The following is a 19923-nucleotide window of genomic DNA, read 5'->3' as shown; positions in this document are numbered from 1 at the left end:
GAGTGAACCGGTAACCTTGATCTATGGTTTGTAAAATCCACTTGTCTTTTGTTATGTAGTGCCAGTTCTTTGAAAATAAGGTTAACTTCTGTGGCTGTGCTGATGTAGAGGCAGTGGCTGTGTCTGGTGCCTCTGTTGTTACCTTGCCACTGTAGTCCTCTGTAGGCACCTCCTCTGGATTGGGTTCTGCCTCTGGAGCGTCTATTCCTGCCCCTTTGAAATTTTGCAGAGTCAGGAAAGGACCAATTTTTGGCAGGCCAGTTCCTGCTAAACGGGGTTGGACTTGCAGGAAATCTTTAACAGCTTGAAGAGATTTTGCCTCTTCTTCCATTTTCTTCATAACCTGCTGGCAGGTGTACCAAACAAACTTGTCTTGTCCATAGGAGCATCTAGCAACTTAGCTTTAACATGATCCCAAAGCTTGTTCCTTTAACCATGCATGTCTTCTTATCACTGTGCCTGTCATGGCTGATCTAAATGAAGCCTCCAGTGCATCATAGCCACATTTTAAAGAATGGTTGCTAACCTGTTGTATGTTATTTACCATCTCTAATACATATTTCTTATCAAGAGATTCATCAGTAGTTAGCTTTTTAGTTAACTGATCAAGCATAAACTCTTGGTATTGTATCATGTGAAACTGACAGTTTAAAGCTCTAGCTGAGAGGTAGCTGAAGTGTAGACCTTTTTACCCCATCTGTCTTTTAGCTGTGGTCGCTACTGCCTTGGGACCCTGGGATATAGTTTCTGGGTCTGCAAGAGGAGCCTTGTAAAGGTGGTGATGAGTATCTGGCACCCTGTAAAATCTGTCTGGTTTGGCAGGGCTGGGGGTAAGAATCTGGAGCGGAGCAAACATCATTGAAAGCATCATCCACCACAGAGAACAGGAGGTATAGCTAAGGGCCTGTGCTGTGGTAGGTGCAGAAATCCTGTTGCTGCCATTGGAACTGTTCTCGCATGGCATGAAGGAGAATTCTTCTGGTGGGAAGCAGCTGGAATGGATTCTTCAGCATCAGCTCTTCGAAATGGAAAAGGGAGTGGAAAAGGGAGCCTCAGGCTGGTCAGTTATGTCTGATTCATGAGCAGAATCATCAGAAGACACTGGCTCAGGGGGCCCCCTAGGTCTCTTCTCTGGGATTGAGATCCTCTAATTAAAGAAATTAAATCTTCTGCCAAAATGGTATCTGATAAGTCAGTCACCGAGTGGTAAAAAATCTCTGAGGTCGATCAAGAATTGTAGCAGGGGAACTGGGCACGTCGTGTACGTGGGGCCTCTAAACAAGGCAGACAGTAAGAGAGAAAATCTTTTTATGGTATTTGTTTCCCACAGGTTAAACAATTGTTAACTTTTTGGCGGGCTGAGGAGAAAAGAGTCCCCGGGGTACTTAGCTTAGAAGTCTTCGTAGTATTCGGTAGAAGTAATCTCTGGATCATGAAGGACATCTAATAACTGCTGAGATTGTCTGAACACTTTAGTTCTGTCCAAATAATATCGTAACTGCCTGTGAACATCTAAAGTGTGCAAAATCTTTTCCCCTTTAGTTTGGGGATTTGCATAAAAAGTAGGCAAATGAATGGTTTGGTTTAAAGCCACACTAGAAACCACTTTAGGCATAAAGGAAGGATTAGTACGTAAAGATACCCTATCCTTGTGGAAAATTAAGAAAGGCTCAACTGCCATAAGGGCCTGCAATTCAGAAACCCTTCTTGCAGAGGTAATGGCCAACAAAAAAGCAGTCTTCCATGACAAATATTTCAACTCAGCAGTAGCTGCAGGCTCAAAAGGTTGTAGAGTGAGTTTCTCCAACACAAAATTGAGATCCCAAGCAGGAGTAGGAGCTCTTCGTGGGGTCTTATATTCTTTGCCCCTCTAAGAAATTGCTTGAATAAAGGATGAGAAAACAATGGTGGGTCACAATCGTAGTGAGCTGAAATTGCTGCAGCATGAATCTTAATAGAAGAGAAGGACAAACCTTTGTCCAATAACTCAGTAAGATATTGAAGAGCCACACTTAAATCAGGCTCAGAAACATCCAAATCCTTAGCTGCACTCCAAAATAAAAATCTCTTCCATTTATCTGCACACTTTCCTTGTACTAGGCCTTCTAGCTTCCAAAATCACATTCAAAACTTGTTGTGGAAGTTGAGACCCTCTATGGTTCAAAACAGAATATGCCATGCTGTTAGGTGAAGAGAGTGAAGTTTGACATTGAGCAAATGACTGTCCTCCTGGGACAACAGATGTGGAATCAAAGGCAAAGGCCATGGAGGCTTCCGTACTAGACTTCTCAGTAGTGGGTACCAGTGCTGTCGAGGCCAATCTGGAGCTATCAAAATCATCCTTGGCTTGTCCTGTCTGACCTTCAGAAGTACCTTTGGGAGGAGAGGCAGAGGTGGAAAGGCATACACATGAAGATTTTTCCAACTGAAAGAAAGAGCATCCACTTTCCAAGCTGTGGGATGAAACCTTTGTGCAAAACTTTGGCAGCTGGTGGTTTAGTGGAGAAGCGAACAGATCTATGTCTGGAGTTCCCCAGGACACTGTCAATTTCTGAAATACATGAAGATCCAGTTTCCACTCGTGGGGATCCATGATTTGTCTGCTTAACACGTCTGCTAAGGAGTTCTGTGCTCCTGGCAGAAACCTTGCCTGAAGACTTAGTTGTAAACTGAGAGCAGTCTCCCACAAAATCATTGCTTGCCTGCATAGAGGATAAGAATGTGTTCCCCCTTGCTTGTTGATGTACCACATGACAGTTGTGTTGTCTGTTAGAATCAACACCTGCCCTGGAAGAAGTAAATCCTTGAAAGCTATTAATGCAAACTGGACTGCTAACATCTCCTTCATGTTGATATGTAGATGTTGTAGTCTGGCAGGCCACTTGTCTTGTATCCACTTTCCATTTAGATGAGCTCCCCAAGCTATGTCTGAGGCATCTGTTGTTAAAATTTGACTCGCCTCTGGCCAGGTCACAGAGAGTCCCTTGTTTAGGTGACATTCCTGAGCCCACCACAAAAATTCCTTTTGAATGCAAGGTATTATTTGAATGACAGTGTCCAGATCCTGGCAGTGCTGTGTCCATACATTTTTGAGATACCATTGTAGCTTCCTCATATGCAGTTTGGCATTGGGAAGCACCAGAATACAAGATGCCATGAACCCTAAGGCTTGAAGGACTGTCCTTGCAGTCAGCCCGGACTGATGAGATAGCTGAAGGAAGTAAAGGGATAGACTCTTTTGTTTGTCCGGGGTTAAAAAGGCCATCTGGGATGCTGTATTCAGTCTCACACCCAGAAAGCACATGTCTTGAGAGGGTACTAGACTGGACTTTATTTCGTTCACAGAATACCCCAGGCATCTTAGCACTGCTATCACATATTCCAAATGATGAAGAAGCTCTTCCTTCCTTGAGCCAGAATCAGGCAGTCGTCCAAATAAGGATAGATCTGTATTCCTTTTAGCCTGAAGAAAGCTATCACTGGAGCCAGAACTTTCGTGAACACTCTGGGCAGTAGATAAGCCAAAGGGCAATGCAGAGAACTGAAAGTGAGAAGTCCCAGCTCGAAAACGCAGATACTTCCTGCAACTTAGTCTGATAGGAACATGAAGGTAAGCCTCCTTGAGATCCAAAGTTACCATCCAATGATCTTTGCCCAGCAGAGGTAAAAGCTACTGTAACGTCAACATTTTGAACTTGGGAATGTCCAGATAAGTGTTGAGGATAGATAAATCCAAAATTGGTCTCCACGTGTTCCCCTTCTTTGGGACTAGGAACAGGCGAGAATAAAACCCTAGGCCCCTTTCTGGCATAGGAACCGGCTGTATGGCCCCTATTTGGAGTAGCAGTGAAATTTGCTTGTGAGCCTCTATTCTTTGTTGAGGAGGAATGTCTGGCATGCCCTTGAAAGGAGGCAAGGTATGGAAATAAAACCTGTAACCGTGATGTATGATATCCAGTACCCATCTGTCTTGGGTAATCAAACTCCAATTTTCTTTGAAAAGTGCCAACCTTCCTCCCAAAGGTGCTGCCAGGCGAGAAGGTTCTGGCAGCTGAAAAGGTAGGTCATTGGGTCTGTTTACGAAAGGACTGACCCCTGCCCTCACTCGAAGACTGTGCAGGAGAACTCCCTGTCCTGGGCCTGAAAGAGCCCTGACCTCTGCCCCTGCCACGTCTAGATCTACCCCTAGACTGGGAATCATAAGAAGGATACGTCCACCCTTTAGTAGGCCAATGTCTACTAAACTTTGGAGGCTGAACCTGCAAAAAATCTTTAACAGTCTGCATAGACTTAGCCTTGTCTTCCATTTTCTTTAAAACTGCCTCAACAGGAGAACCAAACAAGACATCAGATTGCAAAGGGGCATCCAAAATCCTAGTTTTAACATGGTCAGATAAATTTTGATCCCTCAGCCAGGCATGCCTGCGAAGAACTGACCCAGTGGCAGCCACCCTAGACGAGGCCTGTACAGCATCAAAACCACATTGCAAAGAATGCTTACCCACCTGTTCAGAAACATGCACTAAATCTTGTAACTCTTTACAGTCAATACCTTCAGCCAGAGCATCAACCTTAGATTTCAACTGAGAAAGGAGATAATTTTGATATTTCAACATGTGAAACTGGCAATTCAAAGCTCTCATGGCTAGAGTGGAAGAAGTATAAACTTTCTTTCCCCATCTATCCAAGGCCCTGGCCTCTTTATCTGCAGGAAGGAAGGAAGGATTCTTGACAACAGAAGCCTTAACCCCCTTAGGCCCCTGGCTAACAGTTTCTGGGTCTGCCCTAGGACTCTTAAAAAGATACTTATGAGCTTCAGGCACCCTGTAATACCTATCCGGTTTAACAGGAGCAGGAGGCAAAGAATCAGGATTAAGAGAAGCCTCTGCAAACACATCTTCCACCACATTCAGAACAGGAGGTATAGCTAAAGGCCTATGCTGGGGTAAAAACAAAAATTCCCTAAGCCTTTTCCTGGAATCAGAGAAATCCTGACCTTCCCATTTAAAATGCTCTCTCATGGAGTGAAGGGTCTCTGAAAAGAAAAATCCTCAGGAGGAGAAGCAGAAGGAGTAGAATCATCCACATCAGAATCAGAATAATGAGAATACTCCTGCAAGTCTTCAGCGAAGACTCGGACACATCGAAGCCTGCTCATAATCCCCAACACAGGTTCCATCCTAGGCCTCTTATCAGGAGGGGCATAGAGCCTCTAATTAAAGTAATTAAATCCTCTGCCATTTTGAGCATGTGCTTCTTGGGCACAGCACCTGAAGAACTGGGAGTGACACCCACAGAAGCTAAACTAGACCTGCCTCTAGGAGAAGCTTTGGAAGCAGAAAGAGAGGGCCTAGACCCCTTAGGAAGGGAGGGGAGTACAGTTACTTGAGAAGCCCCTACAGCCTGCCCTGCCTCCTGGGAGGCCACATCCTGTAAAATCAAAGTTTCTCCCTGGGTCTCCAGAGAGGCCTCCGTCGGAACCACCGGTTCCACTGACACCTCTAAAGAACTGGCGTCCGGTTCAGACGACTCCTCTAACCTAGGTTTAACTGCCTTGTCCTTGCGCTTCTTTGCGGAAGCGGCGGAGCATCCGGCGGCATTTTGTAATTGCACCGCTTCCCAAAGACCAACCTTGCACAATCCAACCTCCGCTTTATAGTGCGTTTATTAAACCTAGCACAAAAGCGGCATCCAACAACGTCGTGCTCAGGTCCTAAACAAGGTATACACAAATTATGGTAATCCCTATGCGGTATCTGTTTCCCACAAGAAATACAGTTATTCACTTTTCTGACATCCGGTAAACCACTGAGGCAAGAAAAACCAAAATATTCTAACGGGTACTTAACCAACTCTGACTTCGGTCTGAAACTCCGAATTCGAAAAATTTCAGAACGCCGAACGGCACTTGCAACACTGCTTCTGCATCGGACCATGCGGCAAAAAAGACTGAGGATATGACGTCGGTCATGCGCATTTGTACCCTGACGTTCTGATGTCAGTCAAATGCGCCTTGACCGACGTCAGCCTTATACTCTGATATTCGGGCCGACCGAGGGACAGCGGACTACCCAAGTGTTAGGACTGCAGCAATGTGAGATGAAGAACATCTGCCTTTCTTGTAGCTATCACCTCAGCTTGAAGGGTTTCCGAAATTCAAGCCCTTTGTGCAAAACCACCTTATTTGTCCTTCCACAAAGACAGAGTCTACCTCAGGACCAATCCCTCCTTTCTTCCAAAAAACTGCATACGAATCGAATATTAATCAGTCCATTAACCTACCAGTTTTTTTTCCCAACTACCAGAACAAAGGGGAACATAAGTTACATTTGTTGGATCTGCACAGACAACTGCGCTTTTATTTACACAGAACAGCTGGTCATAGGCAATCAGATCAGTTGTTCATTTCCTTTGCCAAATTTAACTTAGGAAAGGCTGTTTCTAAAGTCACACTATCCAGATGGATTTCTCAGTGTATTCTGTTGGCATATGAAAGCACTGGTCGGGCCGCACCTCTAGGAGTCCATGCCCACTCTACCCGGTCTGTCTCTACCTCGGCGGCCTTTCGTTCTAGACTCTCGTTGGATGATATCTGCTCAGCAGCAACATGGGCTTAGTCTCATACCTTCATTAATCACTACAAGCTGGATATTGTCTCCAGAAGGAGAGCATACTTTGGCTCTGCAGTGCTCCAGAACATCCTTCCTTGAGGACCGCCCAAGATTTAGGTAGCTGGGGACTCTGTCCCATAGGTTGATGCACAAATGAAGTTAACTACTTCAGATTAAGAAGTTATGTACTCACCATAACGTTCCATCTGAGTAGGTAAACTTCATTTGTCAGCAACCAACCCCACCCCCTCCGTCCCCCTGACCTTCGGATGTTCGAGATGTTACCTTCCTTATGGCAAGGGTATGTAGCTAGTTTTGCGGGTGATTGCTTGTATGCTTATCTAGCTGTGGGCAAACTCGATCTGAGGTCAGATAGGGTTGGTAGGGGGAGGAGCTTGGAGTTCGGATCTATGCTGTTGGAAACTGCTGGCTCGGATCCGATATGGATCCAAAGACCCATAGGTTGCTGACAAATGAAGTTTACCTACTCAGATGGAACGTTATGGTGAGTACATAACTTCTTATTTCCAGGTCCTGAGAATGTTGACACCATAGACTTTTTAGATACCATTGAAGTTTCCTCAAATGCAGCCTTACATATGGAATTAGCAGAATGCAAGAGGCCATGAACCCCAGAGCTTGCAGTATTTTCCTTGAAGATAGCTGGGTTTTTGTGGCCAACAGTTTGAAGTAGGTTGTCAAACTTGTTTCTCCGGAGTGAGGAATGCCATTTGCAAAGTTGTGTTCAAGCTTGCTCCCAGGAATACAATCTGTTGGCAGGGTACTAGGTGTGATTTCTTCTCGTTGATGGTGTACCCCTGTGAGGTTAGAAGTTTCTTTACAAATGCCAGGTGTTGTAATAGCAAGTCCTGACTTTCTGCCTGAATCAGGCAATCATCCAAGTATGGCTAAATCTAAATATTTCTCTGCCTGCAAAATGCAATGGCTGGAGCTAGACACTTTGTGAACATTCTGGGCGCAGTAGATAAGCGAAAGGGAAGTGCAGAGAACTGACAGTGCATGGAGCCCACCCTAAAATGTAGGTATTGTCTGCAGGATACCTTTATTGGGATGTGCAGGTAAGCTTCCTTTAAGTCTAGGGTTGCCACCCAGGCATCCTTGGCTAGCATAGGTAGAAGCTGTTGAAGAGTTAGCATTTTGAACTTTGGAACCATCAGAAAGGTGTTGAGAATAGACAGATCCAGGATAGGACACCAGGAGTTTTCTTTTCTGGGTACCAGGAACAGTCTTGAATAAAAACCTTGTCCCCTTTATTCTGCTGGGACAGGTTGAATAGCCCTGATACTGAGGAGAGAGAGAACTTGTTTTTGGGCTTCTGCCCACTGATTTGCAGGGAGGTCTGGCCATCCACTTTGGGTTGGTAGTGTGTGGAAGTGGAATCTGTATCCTAAGGAAACTATGTTTAAAACCCATTTGTCCCGAGTAATGAGTTCCCAGTTTTCTGCATGCAGGGCGAGCTTTCCTCCTAAGGGAGCAAGTAGTTGAGCAGGGTTTAGAAGAGTTAAGGATAAGTCATTGTGCCATTTTTCCTTAGGGGGGTGGCTTACTACTCCCTGCTTTGGAAGTGGGAGCCCCCCCCACTGCTTAGATCTGTGCGTAGCCTGAGACTGAAGTCTTGGTGGTCTGCTGCTCTTAGGTTTGGACGGAGAAGGCCTGAAAGAGACTGGAAAAGACCAGTTATTTGAAGGCCAATGCCTACTGAATCTGGGAGGCTGTACTTGTAAGAAATCTTTAACAGTTTGCATATATTTAGCTTTTTCCTCCATCCTTTTGAGGACTTCTTCTGCTTTGTTGCCAAAAAGGCGGTCTTGGTTTAAGGGTGCATCCAGTAATTTAGCTTTAACATGATCTGGCAAGTTTTGTTCCTTAAGCCAAGCATGCCTTCTAAGTACAGACCCAGTGACAGCAGCCCTGCAAGATGTTTCTAAAGCATCAAAACCACATTGCAAAGTATGTTTACCAACTTGTTCAGCAGAATGCATTAACTCATGCAACTCTTTGTTTTCAGCACAGTCAGGAATCAACATCATTTTCTGTTTAAGTAGTCCCATAATATGCTGCTGATACTTTAACATATGAAACTGGCAATTTAAAGCCCAAATGGTCAAAGTAGCAGAAATGTATACCTTCTTACCCCATCTGTCTAAGGCTCTAGAGTCCCTATCAGAAGGGGTAGGATTTTTGGCAGTAGTAGTCCTAATGCCTTTTGGCCCTTGGGAAATGGTCTCTGGATCCGCAGTAGGATTCTTGAAGAGGAACTTGTGAGTGTCAGGTACTCTGTAGTACCTGTCTGGCTTCCAGGGAGCTGGAGGCAAAGTGTCTAGGGTAAGGCTAGATTCCAAGAAAACATCATCTGCAATAGCCAGAACAGGAGGGATAGCTAGAGGCCTGTGTTGAGGCAGGAGTAAAAATTCCCTAAGTCTCTTTTTGGACTCAGAATTGTCCTGGCTTTCCCAGTGGAAATGCTCCCTAAGGGAATGCAAGGTTTCACCAAAAGAAAAACCTTCTAGAGGGGAAGCAGAGGGAATATAATCCTCTGCATCAGAATCCTCATAAGTAGATAAGGGCAAATCCTGGTAGTCAGAAGGAACAGAGATACCAGATTCCTGATCAGAAGAATCAAAGAAAATCAGTTCTAGGTCTCCTAGAGGGAGTAGGCTGGCTTCTCCCAATTAAGGTAATAAGGTCTTCAGCCATTCCAAGCATTTGTTTTTGAGGCATATGGGCCTGAGTATGCGGTTTGGTCATCTGTTTTCTAGGCGTAGTGCGAGCTTTAGGCCTGCAGAATTCGGTATTTCTAGCTTGAAACGAAGTCGTCTGTTTAATATGAAAGTCCGTAGGCCTGAATACACCCTCAGAAGCCAGTGCCTGCACAGCGGCTCCGGACCCATCCAAGGTAGAGACATCTGCAGGTTCCATAGTCGAAGAAGCATCTCACGGCATACTGGACTCCGAATGGGTCTCAGTAGAGGCCTGCGAATCTGCATTAGCGGGTATCAGAGGCTGCGAAAGCACCTCACTGAGTACCGGCGGAATGGCGACTAGCTTAACGGAGGCATTGTCGGCAGTTTTGGACCTATGTTGTCTGTCTCTGTCTTTATCCTTACGTTTTTTTATGGAAGATCGGTAGCCGGATGGCTTAACAAAGCCATTTTGGAGTTCGGAGATTGAGAAAGAAAGTATTTAGCTACCAAAATAGCCCGATGCGAATAGTTCGGATGAACAAGGCACAAAACCGATGAATAGTTTGGGCGTTGAACAAGGCACAAAACCGACAGCGAGGGACGTCGTGGTCTAGGCCTAAACAGGTGATGCAGTAAGAATGAAAATCTCTATGAGGTGTTTGCTTTCCACAGGCAAGACAATTCTTAATTTTTTCTGACATCGGTTAGAGCAAGAAAAAAGGATCCCCAACGGGGTACTTATCTTTTTGAAGACTTCAGGTCTAAAACTCAAAAATGAAAATTTCAGGAGTTGGCCGACTGGCACTTGCGAACTGCTTCTGCTTCGGGCACTGCACGGCAAGAAAGACTGATGTAATTGCGTCAACTGCATGTTTTATACCCCTGACGACCTGACATCATGTAAGAAGCGACAGCATCCGACGCAGAAATCCGAAGACTCTGGTATTCAGGCCAGCTGAGGGCTACCTGCAGGCAGATAACCCAAATGTGAAGACTGCAACAGTGAAACACGAAGAACATCTCCATATCTCACCAAGAGCAAAATAGCATCAGTCTCTCATTCCTGGCTAGGGACCCTGACATTGGCTTAACCTCGAGATCCCTCATGTGGACACTTTTGTATCAAGAGCAAAGCATGCCAACTAGAGGTCTGTGAAAGGCTGTAACAGCAAAAAAATGAAATCCCTATGGTGAGAGATTATCTGCACTTGCAACTCTGGAATCCACTACAAGCTAAGCAGGCATTCAATCTTTCACTCCTGGACAGGGACCCTAGCATGGAATATACACAACCCAATCCAACCAATCCACAAGGGCTGAAGGTGAAGCAATAGGAGAAGATGCCTCAGCCTTCAGTATACCCAATCTGTGAATGGTTGATTCAATGTAACATTCCTCATGATCAAGCTGGGTGGCCAAGGAAATAATCAGATATGCTGGGAAAATGGTGTTTGTGTATCCCGGGATGCACAAACAGGGTAGGAATTGGGATGTATTTTTGAGTCTTCAGGTGCCTGACAGAAATGAAGACCTAAGAAGAATAATCCTGCTAAAAAGAAATGATCTCCGGCACTGGAAGAACTGAGGCTGTTAACCAAGTCATCTCACCTATGAGAGGCAGAAGCTCCAGCCAATCTACCATGCAAAATCTCTGATGAAATTCTGGCTCACTTCCCACAGACCAACAAAACCTCACCAGTTGTCATATAGGTCGCCTTCATTCACCATTCTTCCTGAATTTGGAATTTTTGTAATTTAAAAAAAAGGTGTGTGCAACCTGGAAATTTTTATCACTGTCAAAGGAACAGGATCTGAATTGTGTATACAGCAAATAATAACTGATGGATGAAAAGCAAGTACTTGTGTTACAACACGCATGTGTGCTGCCACCAGCACCTGTCAATCCCACAGCAAAGGAACTGCTGGAAAAAATAAAGTGCTAGCCGATAGAGAGGGCACACTAACCATTGACAGCCACCAAGAAGGATCTTTAATGTGAGTGCTTGGCACATAAGATGTGCTTGTTAAAATCAGCAATGTCCAAACATGAGCTAGAAGACTTCTATCTGCTTTAAAACTAGATAACAGACAGGAGTAAAATCTCTCACTTACAATGCCTCATCCATTAGGATGGATTGGATCCTGTAGCTGTGAAACAGACAGCTATGAGGGATCTAATCCCCACCCCCAAAAGTGGCAGTGAAAAGCACTAACTGCTGGAATGACTGAAACCATTGTTGGACAGTACTGTTAACACAGCAGTCAGCCCTTACATGCCTAAGAGATCATGTTCCACTTCACTGGGGCTTGCAGAGGATACCTGCATTAATAGGAAAAATGGAACGGTACCTGGATGCATCCAGGGTGTAAAAATGCATCACTGAGCACAGGTTCGATACATAACATGAAATTAAGCTCCATCTTAGATAATTGTTTAAAGGATTTCTAGTTAATAGCTGCACTACAACATATAATACCAGAATACTTGAAACTTTGAAGTTACCAACATTCGTTATTGAATAAGAGTGTTACAATAAAAATGTTACTGCAGAGAAGCAAGCCCCCCCCCCCCCACAACCCCCAATATGGGCAGATGGCTGTGCCTCCCATACTCCCTTATTGCTAATTATAGTGGACATTTCAGAAAGCAAAATAACAGGGCCACAGCCCAGTCTACAGAGGACTTCAGGAGCTTGAAGCCTTTTCTGAAACAAGGTTCAGTGAAGGGAAAAGGAGCAGCATGGGGGTTTCACTGTCCTTGTTCAACTTAGATATAAAGTCCTTCGGATCCTCTATAAGCCCATTCATAGGATGCTGACACTTCAGCAGGTATCTGCAAAAGACAAAATGGGGACAGAAAGGGCCTGCATAAGGCCTGGTGCTGGCAACATCCCATGGTCCATTAAGAGACACCTTTGAGCCTATGACAGTTTCTACCATATGTAAAAACTGTCTGATGTCAAAGACCTGGGCCTGTCCTACAAGCCTTGTTGCAGAAAGCCCTGCAGGCTCTCTTTAACTGGGCCACCAAGCCCTGCTGGATGCATAAGGAGGTCTGCAGAGAATCCTGAATTCAATCATCAAACAACTCACAGGGGATTCAAGGACATACCTCTCAACCTTTTAGCTCAAGTAGCATGGACAAAGCCTAAAATAATAGTGGGAGACAAAAGTCTATGAATAGGAACATATTTTAAATACTGCTCTTATAAACTTAGAAAACTGCTAGCATAATAAGATGTGTGTTAGCATGCATTTTGATGAAAGATAAAAAGTCTGAAACTCAAATGTGTGTCATTATTTAGTGACTTCAATCTTCAGTCATTTCCCCCCCAAAAAAAACACACATTTCATAAGGAACAGAGCAAAAACATGAGGCAAAAATCTGGTGTGCAGGCTGGTCAAAGTGAGATTTGATGGCTCAGTCAGGGAGTGGATGGTGCTGACTCCCTGGGACACATTCTGAACTGGTTGATAGGGATGCATCTCCTATGGAACTCTCACCTGCAGAGCAGAAGCATGGGTAACACAGCTTGACACATTCTGATTTAAATGTCACAGGGGAGCTGGTCACATTCAATGCTGCCAGGCATGCACAGAGTTCCAGAAATGTGTTACAGTATCTGCCCTCTTTATGTTTTAATTTTTCATGGTGTTTGTCACTGGTCTAGGATTTCAGAAGATAACTCATGCTGATCCCTGAGCTAGGCATTTTCAAGTGCATCCATTATGCAAGACATAAGACTAAGCCCTTCAACATATCTTTTCTGGCTTTTCTAGAGGCTAGTTGTGTTTCAGCTAGTGCTCTGGTAGCTAAAAGAATAGTTTGATGGTTCACATTTATTAATGACTGAAAGTGGAAATTTTTCCACAATGAGTATCAGTACCAAGGTCCAAACTGTGTTAAGGGCAGAAAAGAACTGGTAAGCATGCTTGGGTGGCTCTGACGGTGACACTGTGATGATGGCAGCAAGTGCTTATGTTCTTGAGAGCAAGAACTAAAAAAAAAAAAAAAAAAAAAAAAACAAGAGCTTGGAAGTAAAGGATGAAATCATAAGAGAGTCCTGTCACTGCGGAGGTCTAATGACATCAGATGTACACTTCGTTACCAAAAACAAAGACTCACTTTACACCTTTTTTCACAAAGAAACACAGAAACTAATATGAAAGCACAGCTCCACAAGTCATCTAAAATGCAAAACACAATTATTGCGCCTTCAAAAACTACTGCAAGTCCAACTCACTTAACAATTCCATAGCCGAGGCTAGCAATAATCACCAAGACACGGGCCAGTGTGCGTTTTACTGCTGAGAGGATTTCTGCAAAGACCACTGCACCTTGAACTGGAAAACAAAGAATTTGAACAAAAAAAGTTAAAACACATGCCCAAGTCAATCAGATAGCAAAGTATTATCATATAGGTACATAGGTAGGTACTACGCTATCGGCCCAAGGGCCTACGTAAGCCTAGCCAGCAAGGTTCCATAGCTTACACCACCCAAGAAAGTTTTATATATATATATATATATATATATATATATATATATATATATATATATATATACACACACACACACACACACACACACACACACACACTTTGAATTACTCCAGGAAACTCTGGAAGACAAATAATGACAATACTCCTGCTACTACTATTATTATTATTGACAATTCGTTTTTACTTGTACTGCTCCACAAAGCTACAGTGCATAAGTGAAATATGTAAATGTTTCCAATGTGTAACCCTGTCTATCCTCATATTTCTAAATTACGCATATTAAGCCCTTCTAGCCTTTCATTATATGGCATCTAGTTCGGACTCTGTACCCATTATTTCCCTTTCTCCCCCACAAACTGTGTGTACCCTATGTTCTTGCAACAATAAAGTCTCTAGAAAGTACAGTTGTAGAAAATATTACCATAACAGTAAACGTCTTTCTCTTCACTGTTGCAGTATACATTACATAAGGGATATCCTGCAAAGAATAGCCCAACGTCCAGCCAGTATAACAAAGCCTTTAGGGTTTATAGGTGTCATACGTCACATGTATGCTCCCCATGCAAGGTAGGGCATAAAGGTGACGTATGGACACAAATACCTCAGAAAATCCCCAGGTAGAACAGAATGTCCCTAGGGACATGGAGGAACATATACATCGAGGAGGAGGAAAACAAGAAAAAAATCCCTGGCCAGGAAGGCAAGAAAAGAGCAGAGGGTGTAGAAGGGAGGAAGTGAATATTGCAAGAGCGAAGAGAAGGACATCTACTGTTATGGTAAGATTTTACACAACTGTACTATGTCCTTCCATATCACTGTTGAAGTATTCCATACTTAAGACAGACTACAAAGGATCAAGAGGAAACATACGAAGAGAAAGGCATTGAACAGCCCTCTATAAACCATTGCAGGATACCTCATTCTGGAAACAATACCCAATTTGTAATGCTTAGTGAAGGTATGAACAAAGTCCAAGTAGCAGCCTCAAGGATGGAATTGGTATCCAATCCTTTGAAAAAAAGCACCAGAATAATCAACAGCTCTGGTAGAATGAGCCTTTACTGAAAAGGAAAGACATTTACCATGAAAAGAATAACAAAAAGAAATGGCCTTAGAAATCCAGGAAGAGATGGTTTGTTTAGAAACGACCAAACCTAAAGACCTGGGATGAAAATATTACCATAACAGTAAAGTCTTTTTTTTCACTGTTGCAGTATGATGTCTGTAATCTCTAAAGGCTTTGGTGTATTAGCCAGTTGTTGGTCCTTTGTAGTCTGTCTTAAGTATGGAATACTTCAACAGTGATATGGAAGGACATAGTACAGTTGTGTAAACAAAATGTTGCTCAGATAGCTAAGCACGATCAGCCAGACATATTTGTTCAGTTTTGCATGTCCTTACAGTATCCTTGTTGAGATTTCACTAACTGCTGTGTCCCGACCACCAACACATGCACACATCCAAAAGATGTGCCACACGTGATTTGCTGATCTTCCAAATATGTGTATGCTTGTGCTCATTTGGAGATGAGTTGGGCCATTTCATCATCCAAGATTACCTTCTCTAGCTTGCATCCACTGAGATGTTCTTCCATATCACTGTTGCAGTATTCCTTACGTAAGGGATCTTCCGCCAAGGATAACCCAACAACTGGCCAATACACCAAAGCCTTCAGAGATTACAGGCATCATACGTCACACATATCGCCACACAAGGAGTAGGGCATAAGGGTGATGTACAGATGGACATACCTCAGACCCGAAAAGCCCCAGGAGGAAATTGGTTGCTGCCAGTTTCAATGTCATTACTGAATGTCGGTCTGAATGCTCTTCTTCTGTGCTAGTTAGAGTTGTTTTCAGAAAAGTGCCCTGTTGGGATTCTTTCTTATCTTCTCTTTTACTTCAGTGTTGTTGGTTTACATGTCATCCAGAAAGGGAAAATGTCAGTGTGGGATGCAAATTCCCCATAAGGATCATCACAAACAGTGTCTCTTCTATTTGGGTGCTCCTCATGACTGTACACAGTGCTCCATTTGCCAAGTATTTGTCCGTAAGACCCTACATAGTCATCTTTGCTCCTTGTCTATTTACCTAGAAAACCAACATCTAAAGATGTTGGTGCAAGGTGCTATGACGGAGTCCCCCCCATCCCAAGGGTCAGACACCTGCCAGGAAAAAGGACAAAAACTCTGGTCTGATTCAGCTACTTTCCAGCTTCCCCAACATCTATTTTGAGGCTAGTGAAAGTCCATAGGATTGTCTGGTTGTTGCTTTGGATTCCTCTGCCATGACCCAGTCAGTGGCTGACACAGATCTGACACTTCCAACGTCCTCGGAGACTTTCCAGATGTCTGCTGCAGATGTTGAGGGGAACCCCGGCTGATTACATCTGAGGGACTGAGAGGGATTCTGCAGATTCTAGTTCAGGAGGAGATTCCCACTATGCTGGTAGAGTGTCGGCAAGGGTGTGACCTTTCCTAGGGATTTTTGTGTGGACGTTCTGCAAACGAAAAATTAAAAACAAAAACAAAAAAAAAAAAAACAAGCCTATTTCCTCTGCTGTTAAAGATCCCCAACATACATGGCTGGATTTTACTCAGTTGTTATTCAATGCTGTAATAGCTTTAAAGCTTCCTTAAGGAGTATGTGTGCCTGCCCCTCCCTGGTCCTCCAGTCTTCTTACAGACCTAGGGAGTAAGAGCCTTCTGATGAGGATCTGGATTCTGGGGAAGAATCCTTGGCATAATCTTCTCAGATTCCTTCTCCTTTGGATTGTGTGTCTGACAAAGAGGATTCTATCAGTCCAGATTCTTCTTTAGAAAAACTCACCTTTGGGAACACTTTCCCATGTGATGGAATTTTTCAAGTGGGATTGTTCTCAGGTTTCTTATATTCAGAAGAGGTATTATGAACTCCTCCAGATGGAGTCTCCTAAACCCTCTGCTGTACCTCCAGTTCCAGCTGCCCTCTTGGATACCTTTTCAGCACTTCTGTAGCCCCTGATTCTCAGCCTCCAGCTCCCAAGACACCTGACAGATTATTCAAGGTGCCCGATTGTGATTTCTGTACAAATGTCCTTCTGTGGTGTCTATTCTAACAAACCCTGTAAGCTGCTCCTTCCTGCTAAAGTGCTTCCTTCAGACAAGGGTAGTAAGGCTATAGAACAACTGGGCAACAAGGTCTATACTGCTGCCACCCTGTCTTTTAGGGTTATTAATTACCAGACTCATATGAACAGGTATGTTTTAGCCCTCTCCCTCAAGTTTCTCAGGTGATTTCTGATATTCCTGATTCTGAGGGGAAGGCTTCGGCCCCTTTCCTTGTTGGGTTCCACCTCTCAAGTTTGCAACCACTCTATTAATGCACTTATGATGCAGCTGATTCTTCTTCCAGGGCTGCTGCATTTGGTTATGTTATGAGGTGTTACTCTTGGTTTTATCTTTAGGCTTGCTTGATGACATTAAGACCAAATTGTTGGATGCACCTTTAGATAATAATCTTTTTGGTACTGCTACTGCTGAACCTTTTAGATCTCTCCAGGATAACAGCTGCAGAACTTTTTAAATCTCTCCAGGGTAAGGGCAAAGCCTTGCAGGAGCTGAAACAAATTTTTGTTTCTCCTATTCCAAAGTTTCAGAAGAATTACCCTTCCAAATCTGCTTTAGTTTGCAGACATTCTCATGCTCTACAAAAGGGTTAAAAGGACTCTTAGGTTACTCTTGCAAAATCTATACAGGCCCCTATTTCCCAAAACCTTCTTTTCAGAACAAGCCACATTCTGACAATTTGCTTCCCTTTTCCCTTGGCCAGATTCCCTTGTCCCCTCGCCTTTCCCTGTCACTTCCAAACTGGTTAAAGATCACATTAAACTCTTGGGTTCTGTCCATTATACGCCAGGGGGTATTTAATGGTTTGGAAATCTCTTCCTCCCTTTCTGGGCATACCTCAACCTCCCGAGAACAGCTTCTTTTCTTCCAAGATATGCTCCTTTCTCTCTGGACCCAGGATACCATTCAAGCTCTGCCCCCTGCCAAGGAAGAGAGAAAGGATTCTTTTATTTCAGAATGTTTCTAGTTCTCAGGAAGGAAATCACCTAGAGACCTATTCTGGATCTTTCTCAACAACAACTTTCTCAAGGTCTCTTCAAACTTTATTTCTTCTTCTTCTTACCCAGGCCTTTCTGGTCTCTCTGGATCTCAAGGATGTCTATTTTTCATATCCCCATTCATCCCCTTTTAAGGAAAATTTTCCATTTCTGTGTTTCTTCCTTACATTTTCAGTTCACTGCTTTGCCCTTTGGCCTCTCAACTGTCCCAAGGGTAGTCACCAAATGCTTTGCTCCTGTCATTCAGAGGGGTTCAGATCTTTCCTTATCTGGACAATCTGCTCATTCAGGCTTCATCCCTCGAGGCTCTACTTCAATATCTCTGGTCTACTACTTCTCTGCTGCAGAGTGTGGGGTTCACCATAAACTTAAAAAAATCAGTCTTGACTCCTTCTCAAGATCACATTTTCCTTGGTTGCAGGATCCAGACCACCCTCATGCCTGCCCCCAAAGCCCTATCTCTGACTGTTTTTTGCAGGCTCTTCTTCCTTTGGATTCAGTCATGGCCAGGGACTTTCTCAGGGTCAGTGGATTTACGGTCTCCACCATTCCCATGCTGCCTCTTGCCAGGCTGCATATGGGAAATCAGAGGTACCTCAGTGTGACCCCAACATTATCCTCAATGGACTTCCTAGTTCTCTCCCTTCCTTGTCTCAAGCTTGAGCTTCAGTGGTGGATTTATCAACTTTCCCTCAATCCAGAGTTTCCTCTCTAGTCTCCAATCCCAACTCAAGAGCTCTTTTCAGATGCCTCAGACAGCTGGTGGGGAGCTTCTTTCTGCTCTCTCATGGTCCAAAGTCTCTGGTCTCTTCATCAGAGACCAGACCACATCAATATCAAGGAGATGAGAGCTCTCCTAGCTCTTCAGGCCTTTCACACCCTCTTTCTTCCTGAGCCCCTCAAACTTTTCACAGACAATACCACAGTCATGTGCTATGTCAACATCCACAGGGGTACAAGGTCCTACCTCCTCCACTGCAGTCTAGCTCTTCAGGTCTGGGATCTAGCTATCCAGTATCAAATAACTCTTCAGGCTGTTTACATTCCCTCAGAGCACAATCTAGTGGCAGAGTCTTTGAGCAGGGCTAGAACACAAGCTCATAGGTTGGTACTGAGCTATCTGCCCGAAGGCATATATTAGCCCAGCCACGTTGTGCGGTATTCACCGCCCCTTTAGTAGTTCCCTAGACCCTTGTACTAGCAGCTAGTACCCTTGGCCCCTATCTAGTAGTGCTGTTGGTGTGATCCCCGGTGTGAACTTTCTGTTACCCATCCACTCATCAAGGTTCCTCTTGAAGAGTGATAGTGAGGGGCTCTGCCTTATGTAGATCGGGACCCTGTTCCATAGTAAGGGAAGTCTTTGCGAAGGGAATCTATTCCTCCAGCATGTTCTATTCATTGTTGTGTTGAGGTTTATATCCCTAGACGTGTAGCTCGAGTAGATTTGGTTTTGCTAAGATGGAGCATGTTCAACAATTCTGGGTTGGACATGCCTCTGAGAAAGCAGTATGCAACAGAGAACAGTCTTAGCTTTTTCAATTGTGCTGCACAGGGCAACTGTTTGAGGCTAGTAATTCTCTTGGTTAGGTACCTTTGTGGTCTCTCCAGCTGCTGGAGATGTCTAGCCAGGTACATTCCAATTGGTGCATTGTACTCAATAATGGGTCTGATGAGGGAAGAGTAGAGGGGCACCATTACATCCTTAGATCTTGATGCGAACCCTTTCATAATCAGATGGGTCACATAGAAGGATTTTCTAACCACTTTGGAAACATGGTTATCAAAGGAAAGCTGGCTATCTACTTGGGTCCCTAGATCCCTTATTTCTTCTTCAGATTTCAGGGGATTACCTCCTATGTTGTAGTTTGTGGGTACTCTATTTTTCCCAAAGGGGATTACTATGCATTTTTTGCATTTAGCTTGAGACCATGGCTTTGACACCATGCATCAGTCTCATTTAGGCCCTTCTGGAGGATCTCCATGTCGGCCGGAGACTCTATT

General features: G+C 44.0%; 1 protein-coding gene across 2 annotated transcripts in view; it reads right to left on the bottom strand.

Annotated features, from left to right (window-relative positions):
- The window catches only part of LOC122787514 (transmembrane protein 87A-like), a 1268634-nt gene that overhangs the window by 446466 nt on the left and 802245 nt on the right, over positions 1-19923 (bottom strand). For both annotated transcript variants that reach the window (XM_044054310.1, XM_044054387.1), the window contains exon 12: positions 13561-13660. In XM_044054310.1, coding sequence (XP_043910245.1) covers positions 13561-13660 — 100 coding nt within the window. The remainder of the gene's footprint in view (positions 1-13560; positions 13661-19923) is intronic.

The sequence above is a fragment of the Protopterus annectens genome, chromosome 1.part0 (genome assembly GCF_019279795.1).
Source record: "Protopterus annectens isolate FY-2018-M chromosome 1.part0, PAN1.0, whole genome shotgun sequence".
Taxonomy (NCBI): Eukaryota; Metazoa; Chordata; order Ceratodontiformes; family Protopteridae; genus Protopterus; species Protopterus annectens.
This window is presented reverse-complemented; position numbering and strand designations above follow the sequence as displayed.